Source organism: Centroberyx affinis, unplaced genomic scaffold (assembly GCF_046629955.1).
Source record: "Centroberyx affinis isolate AG114_WGS23_722 - 3 ecotype Tasmania unplaced genomic scaffold, CSIRO-AGI_Caff_v1 ptg000661l_1, whole genome shotgun sequence".
Classification (NCBI taxonomy): domain Eukaryota; kingdom Metazoa; phylum Chordata; class Actinopteri; order Beryciformes; family Berycidae; genus Centroberyx; species Centroberyx affinis.
In genome coordinates, this window is record NW_027279287.1 from 302,501 (window position 1) to 329,900 (window position 27,400).

General features: G+C 42.7%; 1 protein-coding gene across 1 annotated transcript in view; it reads right to left on the reverse strand.

Moving 5' to 3' along the window:
* LOC139643848 (ephrin type-A receptor 3-like) overlaps positions 1-19,418 on the reverse strand; it is a gene marked incomplete at its 5' end in the record, with an annotated part of 60,355 nt that extends 40,937 nt beyond the window's left edge. The window contains 3 exon segments of the mRNA XM_071519127.1: positions 7,050-7,174; positions 15,151-15,516; positions 19,263-19,418. Of these exon segments, the coding sequence (XP_071375228.1) occupies positions 7,050-7,174; positions 15,151-15,516; positions 19,263-19,418 (647 nt within the window).
* Between the last annotated feature and the right edge of the window lie 7,982 nt (positions 19,419-27,400).

The window sequence follows — 27,400 nt, forward strand, 5'->3', positions numbered from 1 at the left end:
TATTTTTTTCTATATTTCTTTATTTGTGTATTTTTTTCTATATTTCTTTCTGTATTTCTGTATTTCTTTATTGATATCTGTATTTCTTTCTTTTTTCTGTATTTCTGTATTTCTTTCTGTATTTCTTTTTTCTGTTTTTCTTTCTATATTTCTTTCTATATTTCTTTCTTTCTTTCTTTCTTTCTATTTTCTTTCTGTATTTCTTTCTTTCTGTTTTTATTTCTATATTTCTTTCTATATTTCTTTCTTTCTTTCTTTCTGTTTTCTTTCTGTATTTCTTTCTTTCTGTATTTCTTTCTATATTTCTTTCTTTCTTTCTGTTTTCTTTCTGTATTTCTTTCTATATTTCTTTCTTTCTGTTTTCTTTCTGTATTTCTTTCTTTCTGTACAGTCAAAGGTCTAGGTTATGGTTAGGGTTATCTTTAGTCTAGTTTGTAACTATCGGTAAATACTCTTCACAACAGTGCTGATTTGCATGCTGATACAACATACAATACGCGCACACATGCATACTCACACACACACAAGCATGCCAGAGAGTTTGGCAGCTTGCTACCCAATCTGATGAATTATGCCCTTTATATTTTATGACTTCTCTCCTACTGATCTCCACTGATAAAGCAGCAGGAGGATTTACACACCAGGCCTGCATTCAGCCCATTGTTTCCAGATGTAGAGCGAAGGGAACAGCAGGAGAAAAGACAAGGCGGCAGGAGAGAGGACAAGAGGAAGAGACCCGATAAAACCAAGACTATTCTGGCGCTGTGCTGTGCTGTTTCCATTGTTAGGGTTCAACTAATATGAGATGTGGAGACCAAGAGCAATGCCAATACCAATATTTTTGGATTGAAGCTGCCAATATTCAGTATCCTCAAATTGGAACATTTTCATGCCAAAAAATGACATGTATTCAGTTTCTCCCCTGGAATTTTATTCTTGTTAGGGTGAAAAATCTAAACAGCATTTAGACCATGGAAAACTCAAGGAAACTGCATCATATCATCATATCAGTATGAACTGACCTATATCCGAATTTTAATAAAAGGCCAAAATCGGCCCCATATATCGGTCTAACACTATCCACAGTGAATAAGATAGAAGAAGTAGAGACTGATATCTTGAACAGATTGATCAAGCTTTGTTCCTGCTGTGGCTTGCTTACATAACAATTCTTTATAAAGAGTATTCAACCAAATGCCAAGCCAAAGTTGGTCATAAGAGGACAATCACTGCAGAATGACAAAAGCATCACCAAAGCTATTTGTGTGTGTCTGTGTGTTTGTGTGTGTCTGTGTGATTATACTTGCTGGTACAACAGTATGCGCCATAATTGCCAAGTGTTACCAGATGAGAGACAGAGAGGGGCCAAGAGATACATAAGATAGATTAAACACATACTTTCTCTGTCGCTAATCAAAACCAAATAAATAATGAGAAGCTAATGGACATTCAAACAAAACCAAACGTTTATGCTTAATTAGTGAGTTGATGTATGAAAACACGCACTCACTATAGATGAACATGTACTTGGTCATTCTGGCGACCCTTCTTTTAAAGGAGAATACCACTGTCATTTAGACTGGTGGCCCATTTACTACTGTCTATGTCCTGCTGGTGTCTGGTGACAGTAAGCAGAACATAACATGCTTGTGAACATAATGTGCTTACTGAAAAAAAAACTCTCAACTCTGGCACAATGAAACAACAAGAAAACAGAAACTCTGACAAAACCAAATAGAGGCCTCATGTTTACTGTGACGAATTATCTTGCTCTGTGGAAATTGTTTTTCATACTGTATAAGAATGAATGGGAACAAATGGCTTCTTCTGAAGGGAGGAAAACAAACTCTGATATATCAAACTATACTGACTATGTGCAGACACCAGCAGGAAATATGGAACCTAGGCCATTGGCATAAACTTAACCCCCCCCCCCCAAAAAAAAAAAACCCCAAAAAAACCACCGGTATTACCCTTTAAAATGCAACTTGTTGGGTTATAAAAGCAATCTAGGGAAGCATAAACTGTTTGAAACTGTTTTAATGTAACACTTTTCCGGGTTTTGTCTGGTCTGGCTCAATTTAGCCCATTTGGATTGTCCAGGGTGAAAACCCCATCCATGCTCCAGGCAGGCTTGAAATTACATTATCATTTGACCCACTTCTAAGCTAGGCTAAGGTTAAACAGGGGAAAATAGGACAAGGGAGAGCTTAAATCTTAATGACAATCTATTAAGGGATGACTTCAACAATCTTGAAAATGAGCTACATGCTGTGCAATGCAGCCAAGCTTATAAAAATCATCCAAAGCCGAACCATGTCCAAGCTTAGTCAAATCCTTATTTTATAGACCTGGTTATTAACAGGGAGCATGACACACATTGGTACAGGCAATGCAATACACACCCACACATACAAACACACACACATAGTGTCCAAAAGGCACTTCACTCCCATTAATGGAGTGGATCGGAGTTTTATGGTGCACAAAGCTTTTTAAAGTGGTGTGTGTGTGTGTGTGTGAGGAGGTAACTGATACACCAGTCCTGCATTGGGGCGTCTCTTCATCACAACTATAAATCTACTCACAGCTTGTCACTGTTCAGCACTCAGGACAGCATGTGATCCCCTGAAAATCACACACAGGTGTGGCCCAGGCATCTAAGTGTGTGTGTGTGTGTGTGTGTGTGTGTGTGTGTGTGTGTGTGTGTGTGTGTGAGAGAGAGAGAGAGAGATAAAGAGAGAGAGAGAGGGAGAGAGAGTTTGTGTGTGCCTGAATATCTGTATGTTCAATACCATGTGTACAATGGTAGCCATGTGTGTGTGTTTTCTCTGCGTGTGTAACTGTGTGTCTAAGTGTACAATCTTCTATGCATAATGGTAGGCCTGTGTGTGTGCACTTATGTGTGTGTGAGTGTTTGGTGTGGTGTGTCTCTGTGTGTTTGTGGTTCTGTGTGTTCTGTATATGTCTGTATTTGAGTGTACAATCAAATGATCCAAATGATATGTGTGTGTGTGTGTGTGTGTGTCTGTGTGTGTGTGTGAGAGACAGAGAGAGAGAGAGACTCACGTCAGCCCTCTCTCCTCCATGCATGCTGCAGCCCGACAAGGCGTATGATTGTGTATTGTCCACTTGTGTGTGTGTGTGTGTGTGTGTGTGTGTGTGTGTCTGTGTGTGTGCGCATGCATGTGCGTATACATCACAGAACACCACTAGAATTTAATATGGCCTCCATGCTGCGTTCTGCTTTGACAATCTAAACAAAGCTGTGTCAGATTACAGCCTGTACAACACACACACACACACACACACACACACACACACACACACAGACACACACACACACACACACAGACACACACATATAGACATATAGGCACACATAGACCCAAAAACAGGAGATGTAGTGCAGGAGTAAATACAGAGTGTGTTTCAGCCAGCATTCCTTCCATCTAAGACTAAATAAACAGCCCAAATTAAAGTGGATTTGAAGCTCTCTCTCTGCTCTCTAGATTACAGCGATAAAACACGCAAAAACAATCAGCAAAGTGTATTCTCACAAATTCTATTTTCACAAAGTGCACTTGGAAATGCCTTATCGCCAACGCAGCGCCCTTTAGTCCATTTTAGCAACGGAAAGATCATACAGTGAGTCTGGGCTTTCCAAAGATGAAACGGCTGTCTTCTTCTGGGAAGTTTCCCGGTCGGGAATTCCCAAGAATATCGCCAAACATCCCTAAAGAATTCACATATATACTTAGTTAGTGACCGGCACAACCATAACCAACAGCACTAGCACTTAGACACGTAGTATTATTCAATTCATACACATATCCGTAAGCCATTTAGTCTCAGAGTGAAAAATCTGGCTAGGGATGGGGTGCTCCATGCTAACACTTTAGCATACACTATGTTGAGTCATAGTAGGCTACTAGCATTATGCAAAATGAGAAGACTACCTATAGATTCATACATTTTAACTTTTTAACTCATATATAGCTCAATATAGCTATGTATTCTTATAGCTATGTATCCATCCGCTGCACAGTGATCTTTAGCAGCGCACAGTCTTCCATCACCCACCACCTTCACTTCCTATGGAAACAGGGAAAGTAGTCCCATGTAGTGCAAAACAGCACTTTTGCATCAGTGTTGCATCCTATGTAGTGCAAATGTTACCAATCTCCTACACAAAACTGCCAGACTTAGCCACAAATCATTCATGATTACTTACCATTTAGCTTTAGAGTTGCTACAAGTTCTAATTTTCTCACTTTTGACATAATGCTAGTCGCCTCCTATCACTCAACATAGAGTATGCTAAAGTGTTAGCATGGAGTGCTGGGGCCAGTGATCTACCGGGGACACATGGATGATTTTAGTATCTATGTTGTCATCACTTAGTAACAGAGAAGTAGACCTATGGATCAATCTCCCAAAGACTTGGTGTATTCCTTTAAGCACAAAAAGCCTGAATCAGCAATTTCTGTATAACTAACACTCCACCCTGAAGAAGTGCAGCTTATGGTGCTGTCTTGCTCAAAAGTCAACTTTTAACTTTGGCTATGAAGTTCTCTCATGCACTGACTTCAACACTAGAGAGGCTTAGCGCCATCAGTCAACGGCTGTTTTTAATTTCTGAATAGAAACATGTCTTTGGCTTTCAAAATGTCCCTCCATGACTCTTCCTAGACCCACTTTCTGTACAAACCAGTGTTATTACATTTTCAAAACCACACAAGGAAAAAATGGTTGTAATTATATTCAATCCCTTGAATTGACGACTTGTTGGCCTTCTGCTAGACCCCCGAAATCTATTGGCTTTTCTCCTGTTTATCCAATATAGGACTACACTTTGTGACGCCGTGTCGCTGTTGCTTAACAGTACACTGTTCTACATTCAGAGAAGCTAGAGTGGTTGGTAAATAGCTATTGGATTACATGATAACATACACTGTGAATGTCTTTGTTATAAAGCGCTGTAAATACAGACAGAAAAGCTACAAACACAGCAGAGCAGACAGCTGGGCTGAGGCCGGAGGTTTTAACATCTCCCTGTTAAAATCTCTTTCAATCTCTGTCGCTCTGTTTTTATGTTCTGTCCTGTTTCTGTGTGTATGCAATTGTGGTCTGTGTGTGTGTTTGTGTGTGTGTGTGTCTAAAAGCCTGTTTCCCAGCCCCTTTCTGTCTCATCAGTGAGTCATGGTGTGGTCTTGGTGTGGGAGTTGGCACTCCAGCTCTTGTCCTCCCACGGCCTCCATCCTCCACAAGCCAGAGGCCCTCGACGCCCCTCTGCCTGCCCCACACAGAGGCCACTATCCTGGGTAAAGCCCCGAACTATCATGGGGGTCCCCCCTTGGATGTCCCAGCTCACTCTTCTGCATGGAAGAGTCCTTTGTCTGGGGTTGGAAATCCCAGGTTCTGGCTGCTGTGGAGGATCCTTTAGGGGCTTGGTGTGTGTGTGTGTGTGTGTGTGTGTATGTGTGTGTTTGTGTCTGTCTGGGCCTGAGCGTCTCCAGTAATTCCTGAAAGACGATGTGATTAACAGGGATCAGTGCAAAGGCCCAGTGGTTTTTCATTATTAAAGTCTGTCACACTGTCCCTCCCTCAGACCCAACCCCCCTCTCTCTTTCTCTTTCCTCTTTTTGTGTATATGCATTTGCGATGTGTGTGATTTGTGTGCATGCATGCGTGTGTGTGTGTGTTTTCTGTATTTTCTATAAGTATGCAGACATGCAGCCATTTGCCACCCACACATTTGCCTCTTACACCGGCATATGAAAAACAACAGTTGAACAGTAGACCTCCAGTGAGCTCTGACCTAGTATTAGTCATTAACTTTTCCTCTTGCTATTTCCCAGCCTTGTTTTAACATGTTAGGTAAGGTTGGCTGACCCGGGAGCAGCATTTAGAGAGGAGGCAGCTTCCGTCTGCCTACTAATCAAGAGATTAGGGGCCACTGTTGGCATTCAAGGAAACTGCGATCTGGGACACACACACACACACACACACATACACACTCACACACACAGAATCTACCGGAGTGATTAAACTTGCGTCCACGGCTAATTTCACCATCAAATGTCAGCCATAGCGCTGCGTTGCTGCTGAAAGCCAGTGTAATTCGTTCTGCACTAATTTCCCTCGCAGAGACACGGAGAGACCCCACAGACACATTTACTGTCTGCCATAAAACTAGTCTCCATTAGGGAGAGGAGAGGATATGAGGAGAAAACGGAGACTGGAGGCGAGGTAAAAAGAGGAGAGGAGAGGAGAAGTGGTTTTGGCTGGCTTGCAATAGAGACACTGGATGAAGTCAGTTCTCACGCCATTCCCTTAAGCACAAAAAGGCCTTACAGCACGTTCTATGTAACTAGCGCTCATTATAGTAAGTGCTCAAAGCAATCACGCCGTATTTGTGCTTGGGAGAACAAGGCTATTGGAGGGGGCATAGCACAACCACAATCAAGATTTTTGTCTCAAATGTCCATCATGGTCTCATATTCAGTCCTACAGTCTCGTTTCTCTTGTCATCAAGTGCCATTTTCTTGATTCCAGTGCAGTGATCTGCCTTATTCTGCCTTGTTTCAAGATACTGACACTTGTTTCTAGAAAATTCCTGAAACAAGTGAAACCGCATTGGAAGGAAGTGAAATTATCTCACCCCCATTGGCATAATTGTTCTGTTAAAAATAAGATTTTAAGACGGAATATGAGTCTCAATGACTTGGTGAGAAAATGAAGTGCAGTGTGCAGTGTGAAAATAAAAAAAGCAAGGTTGTTATTTTTAGGTTATATTTTGACACCTCTATCAAGAGATCAAGTGACGAGAGCATTCAGCAAAGGTTGCAGATTTTCACCCTAACTCTAAACCCTAAACATTCACTTGCTTTGAGAAAAATAAGATTTTAAGACTCAACACTAGATCAGATGACTTGTTGACTTTTATCTTCAAGAGCACATGAGTTAGCAAAGAGAGGTGAAACAACACCAGCAAACACGCTCCGCCTTCAGTTAAAAGCCTTAACAGTGACGTTTTGTGCACCGACCTTCTCGTAGTATTTGACCTCGTAGTCGAGGATGATGCCGTTGGGTCTCTCCGGCTCCAGCCAGGACAGGGAGATGCTGTTGCGAGACGTCCTCTCCTTCCTGATCACTGTCACTGGAGAGGGAGCTGGGCGGGAGACATAAGAGAGACACAGAGAGACAGACAGAGAGAGAGAGAGAGAGATAGAGAGAGAGAGAGTGAGTTCCTTTATATGGAGGTTCAGGGGAAGTTCAGTTCCCGGTGCGTTGCTGTTGCATCCTGTTGATTGTCTGTGGTTCCTGTTGGCCTAATTCACTTTGCTGCCCAGTGGGGCCACATTATAGGTTATGGCTCGGGGCGGGGGGATTACATACACTAATGCAAACACAGGCTTGTACATGCACACACACACACACACACACACACACACACACACACAGAGACACAGGATTATATTAATTAAATCACTGTGAGGGAAATGCATCTCGAAAGCGAAACTACCGGATAAGAATGGATGGATGGAAGATGTTTTCTTTGCATTCTGCCATCGCTCATCAAACCAATACTTCATCCACCGATCATTTATTCTTTCTTTCCACATGTCTTGAATCCATATATCGATGCTTTATGAAGATTTCCACATTGACATGTGAATAGCGGTGAGACAGAACACAAAATGTGATTTCTACTGCTCCCCATAGACTGAGGATTGTGGTTTCTCTTGATGAAACACAGACGCAGTGGTGAAATTCAAGCTGTCACCTCCCTCCACATTCCTCTATTTCTTCCCTCTGTATGTATCCCTGTCTCTATCCCCTAGAGAACTCCTTTACAGATTAAGCCTTAGTTTAAAGAAATAATCGGTGACATTCTCATTTAAATAAATCTCAACCTAGATTCAACCTATATCCAGTTCATGAAAGCTTTTCCATTTGCTGTTCTAAACATCCAGTGTCTGGTAGCTCTTTTCTGAATAAATAGAAGAAGAACTGGGTAGTTAGCATGATCAGCAATAAAGAGCAGACAAAGAAGAGAGTGCCACCTACAGAAACTCAAACTGCATCAACAGAAAATCCAAGGAGAAAGACGTCACAATACTGGACACCCTGTTTGATTGACAGGTGATCTCTGGGAAGTGCAGTGCAGGAACACCACAGCGATGAGTGCTTAGCAACAAAGATGGAGACAAAATCAAGAAAACCATCTCTGGAGATAAGGATGTGGAAACCCCACTCCCAAGCAATTTCTCATTACGGTGCAATCATAATGTCTCTTCTTCATTGTTTGGGTCTTGCAGTACCAAGAGTACTATAGAGAGCAACTGCTGTGTTTCTCAGCAGCAAACGTGTCTTTCCCTTCCCCTCCGTCCCTGTCATCCCCATCCCTCCTGGCTCGGCGCTCTCCTCTTCCTCGCCAATCCTTCGCCCATGCATCGCCTAGCCTCGGAGACTTCACATGGTCCCAATCTAGTAATTCAGCACATCCCTCCCTCCCTCCACCCCTCAACCCCTCCACCCCTCCACCCCCTCCCTCCGCTCCTTCTCTCTCCGTTCACTCCCTTTCTCATTTCCCTTTTTTACTGCTCTCTAATTGCTAGGCAGCTCCGGGGCCAGCCCGGCATCTGAGGCATCGACTTTTAATTTTATTAGACCACAGGAAAAAACATGTTTGTCTTTGAAATGTTCGAGCCTTTCTTGATTGTGATTATATAGCTTCAGAGTGTGTGTGCGTGCGCGTGTGCGCGCGCGTGTGTGTGTGTGTGTGTGTGTGTGTGTGTTTCCATGCGTATACGTGTGTGTATTTCCACTGGAAGTTATTTTTTCTCCCGTAATGAATCCAGATGGGGAGAATCTGTTTCTATACCCCCCCCCCCTTCCTCCTCTCCCTCTGGTTCTGATAGCGGGGTGAGGCTGTGCTTTTTATTGGCTCTGTGGTTTATGGTGGTAATGATTTACAGTGTCTGGGCCGCTTGGAGGCAGCTTTAAGTTCCTCTCCTCCTTCTCCCTGACTTCTCCTCCTTTCCCTCTCTGCATGTCTATTGCCATGCACTCATTTGCTGTCGCTATCTGTTTCCATCTGTGGCATTGTTGTACAAGGGTTAGACTGATATCTCAGGCCGATATTGGCCTTTTATTAAATATCAGCCAGTCACTGTCGTCCATCTCTGATATGATGGATACGATGCAGTTTGATTAAATATTTATTGTAGAATTGATCAATATTACACTGGTTCACTATGGGAATGCCAGATTTTGATCTCATTCTATGCAAGTATGCATGAATATGTATTATTATTACTAGTTGTAGTATTAGTATTATCCTGGAGAAATGGAGAGTTGTAGTGTCCCATGGTCTAAATACTGTTTCAAAGGCTTTCACACCCTACAAAAAAAAAAAAAAAAAGTTATGGGGGAAACACTGAGTATTTGTGATTTTGGAAAAAAAATGAAAATGGTCAAATTTAAAGATATTGAATATCAGTACCAAAAATATCAGCTATCTGCAGCTTCAAACAAAAAATATCTGTATCTGTCTCAAAAAACCCATATCGGTCGAACGTTAAACTTTACTTGCCCTATAGTTTTTCATTTGCTTTTTCTGTCTCTCTACATTCCCATCTCCTATTGACTGTGTGTGTGTGTGTGTGTGTGTGTGTGTGTGTGTGTGTGTGTGTGTGCCTTCCATTGAACACTGTAGCTATTGATCATCATTTCATAGAGACTTGAGTGTAGGAATACATTATTGATATGTAAGAACGCACTGTGTAGTACAGTGAAATATTAATGTGTTGGAAGGAATTGGAAGAATGTGGACACTTCTTGAACAATAACATACAAATCTCTCTCTCTCTCTCTCTCTCTCGCTCTCTATGACACATTGACGTAGCAATTAACCACACTCTGGTTAAGGTCTTATTCAGGCTGCACTGTTTACTTGAACATTTGATACCCTGTGATTGAGTCTCCCTGTTACCATGAATAAACCAGTTAATAGAATATTCTCCCCTCCCTCTTTCACTAAGCAATAGTAAGCTACTGTCTAGTAAGTCACTGTCTGATTTTTGTATAGGCATCAAAACATTCCCATGATGCTGTGAGTTTGCACAAACGGCGAAAACCAAAAGTGAAAGCAGTAAGATGTTTCCGTGCCACAGTAAGCTGTTTATTATGGGAGTAAACCAGGCATCTTAACCAGGGTTCTCATAATCAGAGTCTGAGCTTAACCAGGTTATTCTAACCCAGTTATCATGGTTACATGCGTAACCACAAAACCAGGTTAGTTGAATAAAGGAATTCCCCCTGCATGTATAGTACAGTTGCCTATGAGTCTCTCTCAAACACAGTCTGGCAAGTCCAGTCACAGTTCAGCTGTTCATATTAGACTAAACAACTGTAAAAATGGATCTCAGTTACTGTGTTGTTAGCATGAGTATGACAATGAGTGGAGCGGAGAGCAGAGGAGAGGAGGTGAGAAGAGGAGAGCTATCTGACAGCACCTTGATAGCACAGCCAGGACACACTGCTCCTTCCCAGGCACACACTTAATCCAACTTTTAACAGCCTTGGCATCTGTGTGTGTGTGTGTGTGTGTATGAATGTGTAGACGGGTGGGGCCTGTGCGCACTGACATCCCTAATCCTTGTAAACTCTCAAGGCTGATGGAGAGTGTGCAGCTGCAGGCTGGGATATTTGTTTGAGAGAGTGTGTGTGTGCGTGTGTGTGTGTGTGTGTGTGTGTGGTTGTGTGGGAAAGGAGGTGAGTATGGCGCTAAGGTGTGTGTGTCTTGGTGCTTTGTGTGTGTGTACTTGAACGCGTGCGTGTGTGTGTGTGTGTGCTTGAACTATGATAAGGGAGGAAGAGGATCCATCGCTTTTTGATTATTTTTCAGTCGATAAAACATTAAAGATAGGCTTCTCTATTCTGAGCACACACACCCCTCTTATAAGGTTGATAAGCCCTCTTCAAATCTAATATCTATTCAGAACACAGATAGAATCCCCCTGTCTAACCACACACAGATTACAATGCTTACTAAACCAAGACTGTAAAGCTTCCCTGAACCATGAAAAATTTGGTTTGTCTTTGTGCAGCTTACAGTATGCAGCTGCTTTTAATCTCCATTGCTTCTTCTCCTGGTAACAAGAAATGACTGAAGTCCACACTCATCTTCAGACTAGACACATTTGCACAAGCAAACACACACACACACACACACACACACAAAATCTATATTTGCTGCTCATCCCTGTCTTGTCACTTTAAAGAGGTCACGTCTGACCCTTGTCACTTATAATACAGCCGAGCTGTGACAACATAAAGGACACACAGCAGACAACTCATACAAATATATCAAAGTGTGTGTGCATATCTGTATATGTATGCATGCATGACCTTTCACGCTCGCATATTTAGCAGAGGGCTTATGTATGCTTGAGTGCACATATACTTATACGGTGGCTTGTGTGTGTCTGACTACCCGTGCGTCTCTTCCAGACTCCCCTAAAGTTAAAACTATATGGGTCATCAATACACTCCCTGCCAGCCCTGTCTCCACCAGATAAGCTCAACAGATGATACAGGGTGTCCAAAATTCTTTAGTCACAGGGAAATCACTCATTCCTTCACAGCATGATCTCAACATGACCAACCTCCAGACACGGCTGCAAACACAAGACCATATTTCTTTGTATCCAACAAAGAAACAACCACACACACACACACACACACACACACACACACACTGTTCTCTGTTGCATCCCTCCCTTCAGCCCCTCACATCATCACTGAAGAGAAAGTATACAAACTGTTCAAGAAGCAGAACATCAGGAAAGCAGGAAATCCTTCAGGCACTGCATCAACCAGCAAGACCAGGAAATCCTCAAAAATCTGACTGTTCCCTGTCCACAGGCAAAATTCCCAAGTGCCTCAAGACATTTGCTATGGTTCCATTCCAAAGAAAGAGATGATCACCTGCCTCAGTGACAACAGACCAGTGATACTGACTTTAGTAATAGCAAATTACCTTGAGCAGCTGGTCTTGTCCTACCTTAAATCTGTCACTGACCCACTTCTAGACCCCCTGCAGTTAATCTGCAGGGTGAACCACTCTGTGGGTGCTGTGGTCAACATGGGCCTCCACTAGACCATGTCCTGGAACATCCACACACCTCTGGCTCCTCTGCTAGGATTCTGTTTGTGTATCTCAGCTCATTGTATTTCACACAACAAAGCTGCTGCAAGGTGAGTTCAACATAACCACTCTCCACACCCCCCACCCCCTCACACACACACACACACACACACACACCTGTCAGTGGCTCGCTGACTTTCTGACAGGAGACAGTATGTAAGGATGGAATCCCTGCTGTCCAGACTCTATATGCTTGTACTGCCTTTATGTTTAGTCTACCATCACAGCACATCTTGTCTGCACTATATGTGAGGTGTTGCTATGTTTTGTCCTGCACCTTGTGTGCCAGTGCTGTACTGTGTAAGGGTGTGTTCACACTCTTCTGCTTTTTTTTTTTTTTTATAGAGAAAGTGCTGCCTCGACTGCATTTTGTGCTGATAATGAAAAATGGGTTTGTTTTCATAAGAACTAGCTGTAGTAGCTGCCACTATCAGCAAACAGCCCTTATGTCCAACTGTCAAACACTTACTATCACAACACAGAGTAACAACTACTGCACCACCAACTTTACTGCCAATACTTTCTCTATTTACAACTACAATTCTGGTTGTTGTAGTAAAGTCAGCTGCCTAGATATTGTGAAACCCCACTTCTTCTTTGTTGGATAGGTTGGCTTACAAAAGAGCAGTCAATGTCATGAGCGCTCCTCTAAAACTTCTCAACTTCAGAAACACTTCCACTCTGCCTAAAAAGCAGCCAAACCCTGTTTTGTTCCCAAAGCGGCCATTTTCCGTATGCCTTGCAGCTGCTCCACATTTGTTTTAAAGTGAAAAGATGGTGACAGTTTGAAGAAAGCAGAATCATGTGAACATGGTCTAACTGTCTTGTAATGCATTGGCATCAATTAATCAGTTCAAATTCCTTGTACTTGGTGAATTAAAGCGATCCTGACTCTGATTCTGAAGATCAGGTAGTTTATAATCCTGTACTGTATATAGATAGCAGGCTGAGGCTGAGGCTGTCCACATGCAAAATTCCCAAATGCTTCAAGACATCCACTATCATTCCTGTTACAAAGATAGATCGCCTCCCTCAATGACTACAGACTGGTGGCACTGACTTCAGTAATAAGCGCCTTGAGTGTCTTCTGTTCTACCTTAAATCCACTCGTTCGCCCATTGTACTTGGCAAATTAAAGCATTAAAGCACCCCCATTCTGAAGATCAGGTAGTGAATAATCCTGTAACACATACAGATAGCAGGCATAGCAAAATTCCCAAGTGCTTCCAGGCATCCACGATTGTTCCCATCGCATCAAGCTTCACAAGGGTACAGCGGTCTGAAGCCTGAAGCCCCGCCCCGACCACTGTGGTTAAAGTCACAGGCTTTGCTGGCCATCCATCAGCATCTACATGATGGAGTGCAGAAGTCTGGCCCGGCTGTACGACGACTTATGGAGAGGAACTCCTGTCTGTTCGCTCTGCACACAGACCCAGAGCTAAATCACCCTCCAAGAGTCGGGATGGGGACGAAAGAAAGTGAGAGAAAGAGGAGAGCAGGAAGGGGAAACTCATAAAGAAGAGGAAAACAGTTGGGCGTAGGTTGCAGTACATCAACTGTCACTGAGAACAAGAGAGGGGTAGAAGGAGAGGATACTGTGTCCGTGAGGGTAGAGAAGATGAGAGGAAGGAGAAAGAAAGATAGAGAGAATGAGATAGATAAAGATTGAGAGGGAAAGAGAAAATCCCAAGCTAAACTGCTGACACCCAGAACGTAACAAATATACCGGCAAACTGTGAGAGAGAACCGGGGAAAAAATGGAGATGAAGTTAGAGAGACAAATAGATGGGGAAGAGGAAGGGAATAAATGAATGTGATGAAGCGAAGCCATCGCACATTCCTCGTTTGAGTCAGGGATTTCTGAGGTTTGGCGCTTTCTACTGCAGCTAGATTGATTTGTCTCTTGGAATTTCACAGCGCCAGTTCCCCCTGCCTTCTCCTTCTTCTTCTGTGGGAGTGGATGTGCGGAAAGATATTTGTATAAGAGATCGATGGGAGTTTTAGGAGTCCATCCTCACGTTAAGAGTGTCTGTTAAAACGATGAGATGTTTCAGAGGGATTTTTGCGAGGAGGGAGACATCCGATCCCGGTCGTTAAACAAGAGAATAGCGGCCTGGGATCGCCTTGTAAATGTCCGAGGCTGATGGTTGGAGTGCATATGTGAGGAACGCGTGAACTACAGGCACACCCATACACATATTCTACGGGCCCTTGTGGTCTTATACTTCATATTTTAGGCTCCCTCCACAATCAAGGTACCCATTCTTGCTCTTGAGGGCATCTGACAAGTGAAATCATAAGGATTATTATAAAGAAAGTTTTCTCTGCACACACCAGTTGTCAGGATGGCTGACATCTCCAAATGGAGGTGTGGTTTAGAGTCTCATTTCTGGCAAGAAATTTTCATACAGGTTTAGTTGGTGGTTTCTCTCATGATTCCAGACTTTCCGGACACCCTGTAGAGAAGCGGTTCTCATATTCAACATTACTGTTCTCATGAAGTCTGAAGAAGAGCAGTGTGCTTGAAACGTCACTTACTTTGTGGTGCTAATAAAGCAACAAAAGGGAGCTATAGTGTGCAGACTTTCCTTGCTAGATGGAGTACTACTTCCAAGTCCAGCACCCATGCCCTCAGGATCTTCAGGTTTCGGGATGTGCACGACTTTCCTAGATTGACAAGTGGTTCTCAAGCATGTGCCATCAAAGCCCAAGAGTATGCAGGTTTTCCTTCCAACCAATCACTCCATTAGCTGATTTCACTGATTAGCACACCTTCAAGCAGAGAGGGGGAAGTAATCAGTGAAATCACCTGGTGTAGAAGGAAACCTATATGTTCTTGGGCCTTGCTGGCACACGGTTGAGAACTACCTATCTACCCAGCTGACTGTCTATCTATCTGCCTATCTACCTGTCTTTCTGTCGTGTCATCTTACCTGCTTGGTTGGTGGTGATGGTGACGGCAGCGTACTGCCTCAGCTTGGGCGCCAGCGGTGACACGCCGTTCTGCGCCTCGATCTCGAAGGTGTAGTTGGTGTGGGCCAGCAGGTCGCCCACCGTTACCGTGGTGTTCCGGAGGCCCGTGGACCTCGGCAGGAAGCGTACGTTGCTCCGGCAAGGCTCGCAGCGCTGGGTGCCGCCATTAGCAACACTGCTACCACCGCCACTGCCACGGCAGCGCTTACAGAGGACGGTGAAGGTGAGGTCCCGCCGTCCGCCGCTGTCCTCGGGCCAGCTCCAGTCCAGGATAACTGAAGTCTCGTTGATGGCGGAGATCACGTTCCGGGGAGCGGAAGGAGGACCTGGTGGAGAGAGGAGAGAAGATGAGAGGGAGGTTTGGAGAGAGAGGAGGAGAAGGGGAAAAGAGGAAGGTTAGTGGAAAGGAGGAGGAAAGAGCAGTTTGGAGAGACAGGAGGAGAAAGGGAGAAGCGGAAGGTTTGGGGAAAGAGGAGCAGAAGGGGAAGAGACAGGAGAAGAGGTATGGACCTAAAGCAGTTGACTGCCAATAGATTAAATCAGATTTAGCAGCAGACTCATCTGCACAGTACATACAGCATGTAAAAGGAATTCGAATGTTCATGTTACACATTATATGTAAGAGGAGCATACCCAACAGGAAGGAAGAGCGTTCTTCATGTCCAGACGGTCCAAGGATTTGAATTGGTGACTTTCGAGTCACAAGCCTGCTTCTAACATTTGCTGCTTCTAAACCTGCTGCCTGCTTCTAAACCTGCTACCGCTGACATTCAAATGTGGAGGTGATTTTCAAAAGACAACACCAAAGACTGGCGTGGATAAGGCACTAGCTGCATCAGCCATTACAGTGTGAACATCTATCTAATGTCCATGCAGTTTCTTTGCTAGCAAGAAGACTTTGACTGATCAAGATGCATTCAAGAAGAATAAATGAAAGTGATACACATCCATCTCTTTCCCTCGTTCTGAACAAGGATTAAACTGTAAAACTAGGTCGCACGATTCTTGCTTCTCCAAAACAGTAAATGAATAAAAATTGTGTAAATGTAACTTGGCATTTGTTAAGATAAGCAACATTTTCATATGAATAGATGTCCTCTTTGCAGCAAGAATGCTGGGTGTACCTCCTTCGAGTTTTGCATTCAAATAAACTGTCATGATGAATGCTGCACAATGTATGCACATATATCCTATATCACACAACATATATCAGGGCTGTGTGTGTGCATGAGTGAGTGTGTGTGTCTGGCTTTTATCGTGACTGACAGTGCTTTCCCTCTCTCTCTCTGGATCAGCGAGAGGAGAGAAGGGCATGACATAGCCTCTCCCAGAAAAGAAACGCAGATTCCATCAAACTCGGGCTGACATATAAAAGTGAAATGTTTTATTACAAACAGATCTCTCTGAATATTTCCAGATTTTTATATCAAAGCTATGACTGTAATTACATGGAGGACAAAACCAAAAACTGCCAAATAGCTCCATTGAGATGGCGGGAGGGAGGAGGAGAGGAAGAGATTGAGACAGGCTTGGCGGATTGAGTTTTGAGATAAAATGCTTTGTTTGGTCTGTTTGATTTGACAGGAAGAATTTACTCCACTCCCAAGCTATGTGTAGCTCCTGTCTTGGAAATAAATCTACAGTACTTACTTTGACTGTGTGTGTGCAGGAGAAAAATAAAAAGAGGAATACAGCAAGAGATTGAGATGTAGAGAGAAATAGAGCAATTGAGATCAGGGTTTCAGAAAGCCAAATTTAAGACTTTTAAAGACTATACCCTAACCCTTAGAATTAAATTTAACAGTTTAACAACCACAATAAAGAAACAAAAGAATCAAAAACAGCCTGTTTCCTGTTGAAAGTTATAAATCTACAAATGTACAGAATAAGTACAAGGACACCCAAAAACAAATTGTTAAGGGACATGATGTCCATGTCCATAAAGCAGATGTGACAAAAATAAAACATATTGACATACTGTACTAATCCTGTTCTGTATTAATATAGGAATGCACATCCAAAAGGATCAAAGTTACTGTGACCAACTGGAAGTGAAGTAATATAATACAGCATAAGAAAACCCACACTCCTCGGTCCCATACTCTTTTGGTGTAACTATACAATTCATTGCGTTTGCCTTATTTTGCTGCCTTATTTTACAACTCTGCCTCATCTATCGCAGAATGTGTGATCTGTCATATGTGCATCAAAACGTCATATATTTGCATCATAACATGGTGAAAAAAAGGAAGATCTCTAATAACTGTACTTACGATATTTTAATACTTTGTAAGCCGTTATATTTAGATAATGTAAAACTTTTTCAGACTTTTTAAGCACCTGGGATACACAGGAGATAGAAAGATAGAGGATAAGAGAGAAAATGGTTAGCGAGAGCATGTGCGCTTAGATACATGTGTGCCCTCCTGTCGTCCACTGTATCCACTGTAAGTATGTGTCACCCCAAGCTGTGAACCCTGCAAAATCTGCCAGTATTTTATTAGTTAGAGATCCGACTCCATCCGTCCATCTGTGGCTCACCTACGCAGCCGACTCCGCTGACCATATCAGCCTAAATAATTCTGGACCCGTAACTCACATCAGATACGGACCTGAGCCTGCACAGGCATGTGCACATACACATGCAGGCAATCACACGCTAATTCCCAATGTCGAAATAATACATAGATGTGGAGATTAACATGTGACATGAGTTATGGCGTGTAGGGACATGCAGATCTATATATTAATCTCTAATCCCTCCCGAGTGACGTGTGCATTAACCATTCTTTGCATGCTCCCTCTCCAGCCTCCCACTCATTACATGGGCAGACTATAAAACTGTTTCTTTTACTTCTGAACCGTGAGATTTCTCCTATACAGTACCTCTGTACAATATAGAACGCCTCCCAGACCAGCAATAGGGGAACCAGCACATGTTTTGCTTCTAATTTGGAGAACGCACTGTGGGAACTGGGGAAACGCATTGGAAAAAAATCACTGGGAGTAGACAGACTTACAAATTGCGTGACTTCAGTACACACTTTTTCCTGGCTTCTGAGATCCGCCTTCAAACACTTTGCAAATGTCAACTCTGAATAACCTCTAGTTCACCCCTAACAGTAAAATCCCCGTTCTGAAATAATCATCATCGTTATCTTCAAACACCTTATCTATTCATTTACAGCCCTTCCATCGCACGATCTGTCCCAATGAGGTGAAATTTGCCAAGCCGACAAGATGGTGTCAAGATAATCACAACGGGGACTGCCGTGACTGTCTTTCTAATTAGGATTCTATCTGTGGCTACGGGCGTCGATTTTTGTATTTTCTACAGTTCTGCACTCTTTTTTTTTTTGTTTCCCTATCCCCGTTAGGAAAGGATGTATCCATAATCTGACATGAGGGAATGCAGTGATTTATAGTTGTATGGGTAATGCATTTTGGAGGGCTTTGCAGGAGGCATCTGCATCTGTAAGCCATTTGCATCGGAGGAAGACAAAAGAGATAGAAATATGTGGGGAGGGAAAGGAAAAAGACAGTAAAAGGTTCCCGGGCAGCCGTGGCTAAAGTGACCTTTCAATAAAGAAGGAATGTTAACCTTCTTGGACTGTTGTTTAGCTATGGTTCACAGGGGAATTGGGACATTGTACTTGATTGCGGGACGCTTATGTACAGTATATACTGCATGACATAGATGAATCAAACAATACACAAAATGATGAAATAACTGGGAAAATAGACTGTTTTTATTAAGGCTGATACTGATATTTCTGGATTGAAGTTACTGATACCCAATATTTTATGCTGATATAAATTAGAAGGATTCAGTGTTTCCAACCAGAATTTTTATACTTATCAGGTTGGAAAAGCCTCAGACCGTCATGGGACACTAAAACTCTCCACATGAAATACATACACAGGTGGGTTAGCAGCTCCTTAAGGCAGAGTGAGGCAGGTTTCACTTCAGGTTTTACAGACTGAATCAAAGGCCAATATCAGCCCCATACACAGTATCGGTCTAACCCTGGTCTAACCCTAGCAAACACACACAACGTACACACACACTTACGGGTACAGGCCATGGAGGCGGGGTCTCCCTCAGCGCGGAAGTAGTTTTTCTCACAGCCGCAGTGCAGCGCCCCCTCATGGTGAGAGAAACTGTGGGGAGGACACTTGGAACACTCCGTATTTCCCAGCCCAGATTTGTAGAAGCCCGGCCTGCACGCTGGAGACAAAAGAGAGACAGAGAGAGACGGAGAGGTGAGTGTCATCGCTCAACAAGCGCATATAGAGTATTGACATTCCATCGCATCAATATCCTACAGTATTTACACAATGCGCTTCGTATCAATAATGCATTCCTCTGTTAAGTCTCTACAGGAGAGGTAATCAATAGCTGCATTCCTCAGAAGAACATGCACAAAAGGAGCGAGTGAGAAGGATAGAGAGAAGGTGAAACCCCATAGGTCGGAGAAACAGTTTTGGATTGTAATGTAACAGATGAAACTTCACCAAGTTGTCTATCACTCACACACACACACACACACACACACACACACACACATTGCCAGAAGAAGACATAAAGTAAAAGCACTGTTAACTTCACAAGCGCCCGCTGACCGCTGGTAAAACAAGGATGCTTTGAAATCTCTCTCTCTCTCTCTCTCTCTCTCTCTTAGAACGCACAATATGAATTATGCAAATCGTCCCCTTGGATAAAAGGACGATTCTCTTTAAATATCTCTGTATTAAAACTGTACTCAGCAGCTCTTTGAACTGCTACTCCCCACAAAACTATTGCGATCTGTGGAAGTAGGGTGACACTCCACCAGTGCATGCATAAGTGCATGCATATGTGTGTGTGTGTGTGTGTGTGTGTGTGTGTGTGTGGGTATGACTTAAGTCACTTTCAGGGACACACACCAGCCTTAAGACCAGTTGATTGGGGACGGCTTGTGCAATTGGGGACAAAAGCTGTGTCCCCAATTGGTAAAAAGCTGATTTTTGGGTCAGTGGTTAAGGTTAGGGTTAGGGTTAGGCAAGTAGTGGTTATGGTTATGGTTAGGGTATATCTCCAGGAAATGAATGTACGTCTATGTAAATACCCCAAAAGTGACATAAGTAAGACTGTGTGTGTGTGTGTGTGTGTGTGTGTGTGTGTGTGGTCTTGGGGGATCAAGGGAAGGTTCAGGCAGATTTCCACACTGTCCCTTGGCCTGTTTCCCCTCCTTTATTCCATTTATCCATCTTTTATTATACTCCTCTCCTTTATTCTCCTCTATTCACTTCTATTCTCCTCTCCTATCGCAGGTTGAATCCTGTGTCATCTGATCCAGGCAGGATGATGGGAAGCAAAGCATTTAAGCCTCTGCCTGAGACGTTTAAGTCCACTTTATTGCCCACACTCAGTAGGGGTTAACATCACCACAGTACTGTACTTCCCAATGCTATACTTAGGTATTTCTAATGCAGATATACAGTAACTGTGAATTCTACTTCGACGTCTTCAAATTTGACCATCTTCTTGGCAAGAAAACTCAGAAAAAACAAAACAAATATGAATAAATAAAATCACGAAATAACCTGGAAAAAAGACTGTTGAATGAATAATTTAGTCTCTGATTGATATGGGCTTTTGAAGGCCAATAGTGATGCTATTGTCGGACTGAAGCTGACATTTGCCAGTCTTTAGAGCTGATATTCAATATTTTTAAATTTGACAATTTTCATACCTGAAAAATGAGAAGGATTCAGTTTTTCCCCTTGTTATTTTCTTTTTGGCAGGGTGGAAAAGCATGTAAAACAACATTTAGACCGTGGGACTCTAAAACTCACTATAGAAAGCCAGAATAAGCATAAGAATAATAATAAAAATGAAACATATTCATGTATACTTGTGTCGAATCCCATCAAAATGTCACATTAGATCCAATTCAGGTTAATGGCTTCCCATAGAAAACCAGTGCAGTATTGATCAATTACACAATAAATACAGAATCAGTCAAACTCATAACTGCATCATATCCATCATATCAGAGTTGGACGACACTGATTGGCCGATGTCTAATTTTTAGTAAAAGGCCAATATCAGCCACTTATATTGGTCAAACCCTATTGCACACACATCAGACAAGCTCTCTCATTCCCTTCTCTCTCTCTCTCTCTTTCTCTCTCTCACACACACACACACACACACACACACAGGCGTAAAAAATGGCTAGCAGCAATAGCAGGCAGCCAGCAGAATGTGTGGGCTCAGCAGAACAGGTCTGACAGATCCCAGTGGTGGACAACACACTCCTGCTACAGCCAACACTGCTGATACTACTGCCATATCCATCACTGACACTGGCACACCAAGGTCCCTGTGCTGTACTAAATACTCCACTACCTCCTCTGTGTGTGTGTGTGTGTATGTGTGTGTGTGTGTGTGCGTGCGCGCTCGTGTGCATGCGCGTGTGTAATAGAAAGTGAAGCAGGTTTAAACAGCCCAATAGGGTCCCGCGGGCGGAGCGACAACCACAACACTTGCTGACACAGAAAAAACAGACCACCCTGATTGGTGGATCCACCAGGAAATTAGACCTGACAGCCAGTTCCCCCAGCCAATCAGGTAACAGCGTTACTAAGCGGCAAGATAACCACTAGGTCAGCAGAAACGCGCACACACACGAAACACAAAACAGAAGCCATGTAAAAATAGACAAAGAGGGAAAATGAATTAATCTCATAACACCGGCAGACAGAGCCTTAATCTGATCCCTGTATCCATAAACAACCTTTGACAGAGCGCACATGCCCTAAACGCTTCACCCCTGGATAACACCAAACAAAGATGCCTTCACTATGTTCATTGGACAGTCAAACCACTGGGCCCGCGTCCAACGGGATCTGTTTCCATTTAGCCGCCGAGGTACTAACTCCTGGCATCGTTCTCACTGCGGATTAGAAACCAATCGCTTATGGAAATATGGGGAAATATAGGAGGAATAATGGATTTTTGACCCTATTTTGACAATTCTAGTACTGCAAAAAGTGTCAAGCTTGGCAAGGGGTTTTATTTTGTACTCAGACTTGTCAAGCTTATTTCAGGATATTTTTAGTCAAATGATTGGTTTCAGTATTTATTTATGTATTTTTATTTGGCATAGTGTAACTTGTTTCGTGTTTTTCATCATGTTAACATGAATTAAGTGAAATGTAGTGAAATTTGAAAAATAATTTGACTAAAAATATCTTGTTATAAGCTTGTTATAAGTTATTGTATCCAGACTTGTGACAAGTCTGGATACAACATAAAATTACTTGCCAAGCTTGTCTTTTTTATGATTTATTATGTATTTATGTATTTTTTACTGTTTTTGTTGTTGTTATTTATGTATTTATTTTTATTTATTTAATTCTAGTTTTTCTTTTTTTGCAGTGTAAGCTTAGCTGAACCGTCCCCAGTTAAAAAATGGCACTGTGCGCCTGCCGGATGCAACAAAACTTCTTACTGCTGCTGGATGAACATCTCTGGCAGGTCAACTGTCCGCAACCCTTAAGAAAAACAGCCTCATTTCCAGACTGAAGTTGAAAATACACAGTGGCTTTTCAGTGGGCGACAAGGCCATGCAGCACACTAGGCGCACAGAGGATCTCGTAAAACTTTCAAAGTAAAAACGAATGACCCAAACTTCACTTGCACCATGAGGTTTTCACATGACAGTAGCGACATGTTGTATTCTCTTAACCGCAACCCTAAAAATATTTTTATAACTGCTGGAGGAGGATGAAAAAAGGTCCTATTTCTTCTCAGTGCGTCTGCTCGGACAGCGCAGTGGGAAGTGGCCCCGTCACTCGCTGATGGCAAAATCAGATCCGGCTTGCAGGAGGCTAACTCCTCATCTAGAGGACAGGCGAGATATGTGTTACACTGACATACTCCAGCGGTGCATGTGTGTATCGCTGTGTATGATATCACACACGTGTAGATACGAGTGGATAGTATGATACTGTCTGTTATAAGATGTGTGTGTGTGTGTGTGTGTGTGTGTGTCCCGGGAGAGGAAACACAGCACCTCTTCAGATGACAGAGTATGTGCGATCTGTCCTAAAGTTATTGATTACACATGCTGTGTGAATGTAAGTGTGTGTGTGTGTGTGTGTGTGTGTGTGTGTGTGTGTACGTGTATGGGTGCCAAAATCACACATTCAAAGAGAAAGTAAGTGTGTGTAAAAATGACATGATATGCCCCCCTCCCCCCCCCCCCCCCCCCCCCCCCACACACACACACACACACACACACACTGTACCTCCATGGGAAAGTCACTGGCTTCACACACAGAGAACAAAATAATTGCCTTAGAGAAAAATGTGAAAGATACCCCCTGTGAATTGTCTTTTTTTTTCAAATCAATATGAGAGCAGCAAAAAGGCATGGAGAGACCGTATCAATGTCCCCTGTAAGGAGCCCCATTGTGACACACACAGACACACACACATACACACACACATACACACACACACACACACACAAAGACGTGCAAAGAGGCAAACACTCACACGCACAAGGTTAGAGCACAATGTCTTACTACTCACGACATAATTACAGCTGAAACACAATCTCTCCATTCTCTTCTAAAGTGTGGCATGCACACACACACGCATACACACACACACACACACACACACACACACACACACGCACACACGCACACACACACACACACACTCACACAAATGCACACACAACAGTGGCAGCCACATGATATGGTGGTTGTAAAAGGCCTTAGCTCTGTGCTAAGCACATGGGCTGCAATTTGCTCAATCAATAGTCTAGGTCATAGGACACCCCCATCAATAATTAACATGGCTGCTGGATGGTCCAGTGGTCCAGTTTTACCCCCCCACACCCCCTCACACACACCACGTTTCTACATGGTTAGTTTTAAGTCATGAACTTGGCAAGACTGGCAGACTGCAAAGCACTTTGAAATTAGAATTTCTTGTCTATCTCAGTGATTTTAAAGCAATGATATCTCACATTTTCTATGTTTGTGATTGTTTCAGTGTTATGAAATTTAGTGTCCCTGTATATATCTGTAATGTCTGACTGAATTGCAGTGTGTATTTTCTTTGTTGTCTTCATGAATGTTTTTTGTTCTCAGGTCTCTCTAAATCTTTGTTCTCTGATTGCGTATCAGTCCGCCTTCCTGTACTGTCAGGGATTAAAGAGAGGCTAAATCTGTATTTCTTACAGATTCCTTGTGCTAATTAAGAAACCCCAAATTCTGTGGATTGGTTGCTGGGAAAATACCACAGTGGAAAAAGTATGATGAGGGGGTTTTCAACTGGGGCCTTTAAAATCTGTGTGGAACATCTTAATTGGGAGCTAAATCTTAATTAAACACAACTTTTTCCATGCTGAAAGGTCAACAGAGCATCCATAAACTGGTGGTGGTTTCTGTGTGTTAAGGAGAGACATGGGAAACTCTTTAGGTGCACTGTGGTGTTTCTATTGTAAGAAAAGTGTATTTATGTTTCTAAATCTATTATAATTTGCTTAAAAATTCCATTCAATGTGAGTTGACACTTTACTTCAAGAGGTGTTCATAAGGCAATAAAAGGGGCATATTATAAACACATTGTGAGTGCATGATGATTATAATCAGTGCCTTATGATGCCTTATGATGCATCACTTCAAAGAAAGTATTTTTGAGATATGAAGGGATGAGAGGATCAAAAAGCCCACGTTGCCTGTTGACAAACCCTGTCATCACATGACCCTTGACCTCTTGACCCCTGACCTCTGACACGTCTGATAACCTGACTGAAGTCAGACAGGGAAAGTGCCTCTGTCCTTGACCCCTATCTTTATTCCAGCCTGTCTCATCTCTCGGTCTCAGTCTCCATCTTTGTTCTCTGTCTCTCTCTGTCTCTCTCTCTCTCTGTCTCTCTCTCTCTCTCTCTCTCTCTCTCTCTCTCTCTCTCTCTCTTTCTCTCACTCTCTCTCTCTCTCTCTCTCTCTCTCTCTCTCTCTCTCTCTCTCTCTCTCTTTCTCTCACTCTCTCTCTCTCTCTCTCTCTCTCTCTCTCTCTCTCTCTCTCTCTGTCTCTCTCACACACACAGCTCAAGGTTGAGTCTAGCTGCAAACAGAGCAGGAACACAGTAGTCAGCCCAACAAGTGATTTCCTGTTTCCATACCACCTCCGCCTCTTTTTTTCAATCCGACAACAAGGTCGCAATGACTTTTACTCCCTCTCTCCTCTCATCAACCCCTCCCCTCATCTCTGCCCCAACTCCATCCTGCCCTCCCTGCTCTGTTTCTTTTCTCTGGCTCTTTCCCGTCTCTTTCTTACCCTCCATCCCTCGTTTCCTTCATTGGAATTGCTCTCCTTTGAAATGGAAAAAGTTGTTTACTTTGACATTTTAGGCATTTGGCTGACGCTCCTATCCGGAGCCACTTGCAATGTTATAGGAAACAAGGCAACAGTAAACATATTGTCCCCCCCCCACCAATGATGCAGGCCCCCTTTGGGCCCATCAGTAACAAGTTACACAAATGTGAAAAAGGTCAGTTTCAAGTCTGCTATGGATCAGTGAAAATTCCGTCGAGCCATTTGCATCGTCTGCTAGTCTTTTCTTTTTGGCATTTGTGTCGCCCCTTTAAAATTCTGGGGGAAACATTGAATGCTTGGAATTTTTTGGAATCTTGTTGCATTAAATTGGTCAAATTTAAAGGCATTGAATATCGGCACAATACAGCATCAATCCATATGTATCGGCATCAGTATCAGCATTCAAAAACCCATATATTTTTAACCCGATACTATAATTATAATCAGAAACACAGATGTCTCACAAAGACAGAGAGGAACTCACACAGACGTCCATTTCGCTGAATTACAATCAATTTGTTGCAGCTAATATGTTCGTAACCCAGTAAAATCAACTCATTTTTGACAAAATATAAATGAAAGCAATCATCAAAATTGATACGTCCTGTCTTGGGGCAAATCGCTACGCTTTCCATCTCTCTTATGTTCAATTATTGTGTCATTTGCAACGATAATCACATAGGGAACATATAGTTTATTCATGCGACAGAGTGGCGGACCGCTGTGCTTTTGCCTGCTAATCTGAGCAGAGAAGTAATGCTATATGTCTGCCAGCCTTGAGAGCCAGTATCCATCAATCAGCACACACACTAACTGTAGAAACTCAACGTTTAATGTCAGTCTCCTTCATCTAACGCAGCGAGTGCAGCCAAAGCTAATCAGAATCTAACAAAGGCCTCTAATAGACTCTCAGCTCTTACAGTAATGTCGCACTTATCTCTGATTAAAGGAACTCAAGATTTTACGTTGTGTTTGTTTCAATCTTTCACCGACACAGCAGAAGCACTGTCAAGCTGGAGGAGGAATTAGGTGGGATATAGCAGCGACATTAGTAGTATTTAGTGGCTTCTTTGTTTAACTGGTAGACATCAGTTCCTAAGGACAATTATGCTACTGCTTCCCTCTACTGTTTCCGTTTTAACCTAAAAATACTGTAACTTTACTTATACTTATAAGTCTAAAAGAACAGACTAAAGTACAATAAATTCATCAAATCATTTTCATTGCAATATTATGGCATGGCTACATTATTTAGATCAAGAAAGGAGAGCAGAGTAGAGGAGAGGAAAGGAAAGGAAAGGAAAGGGAAGGAAAGGAAAGGGAAGGAAGGAAAGGAAAAGGAAAGGAAGGGAAAGGAAAGGAAAGGAAAGGAAAGGGAAGGAAAGGAAAGGGACAGGAAGGAAAGGAAAGGAAAGGAAAGGAAAGGAAAGGAAAGGAAAGGAAAGGAAAGGAAAGGAAAGGAAAGGAAAGGAAAGGCAAGGAAAGGAAAGTAAAGGAAGAGTAGATGTTTTCCTTCAGCAAGACCCAAAAAACAAAAAATACACTTAATGACACGGTTCAATCTTGACTTACAACAAGAAAAATAACTTACTTATCCCTATGATTCCAGACTTTTCTGACTCCCTGTATTATTCCAACCACAAAACAAGCCAAAGTTCCAATTGCCAAAACCAAATGGGGTTATAACCAAACGCGGTGATTGGAAGCTGGCAGCTCTGCTCATCCGGCCCGCCAGATCAATTTCTAAACCTGATGTGCAGTTTATAGTCGCCAGCGCTGTGTAGGCTGCAATTTCAGCAGCCTTAGAAACGGAGCGGCTGGCTTCA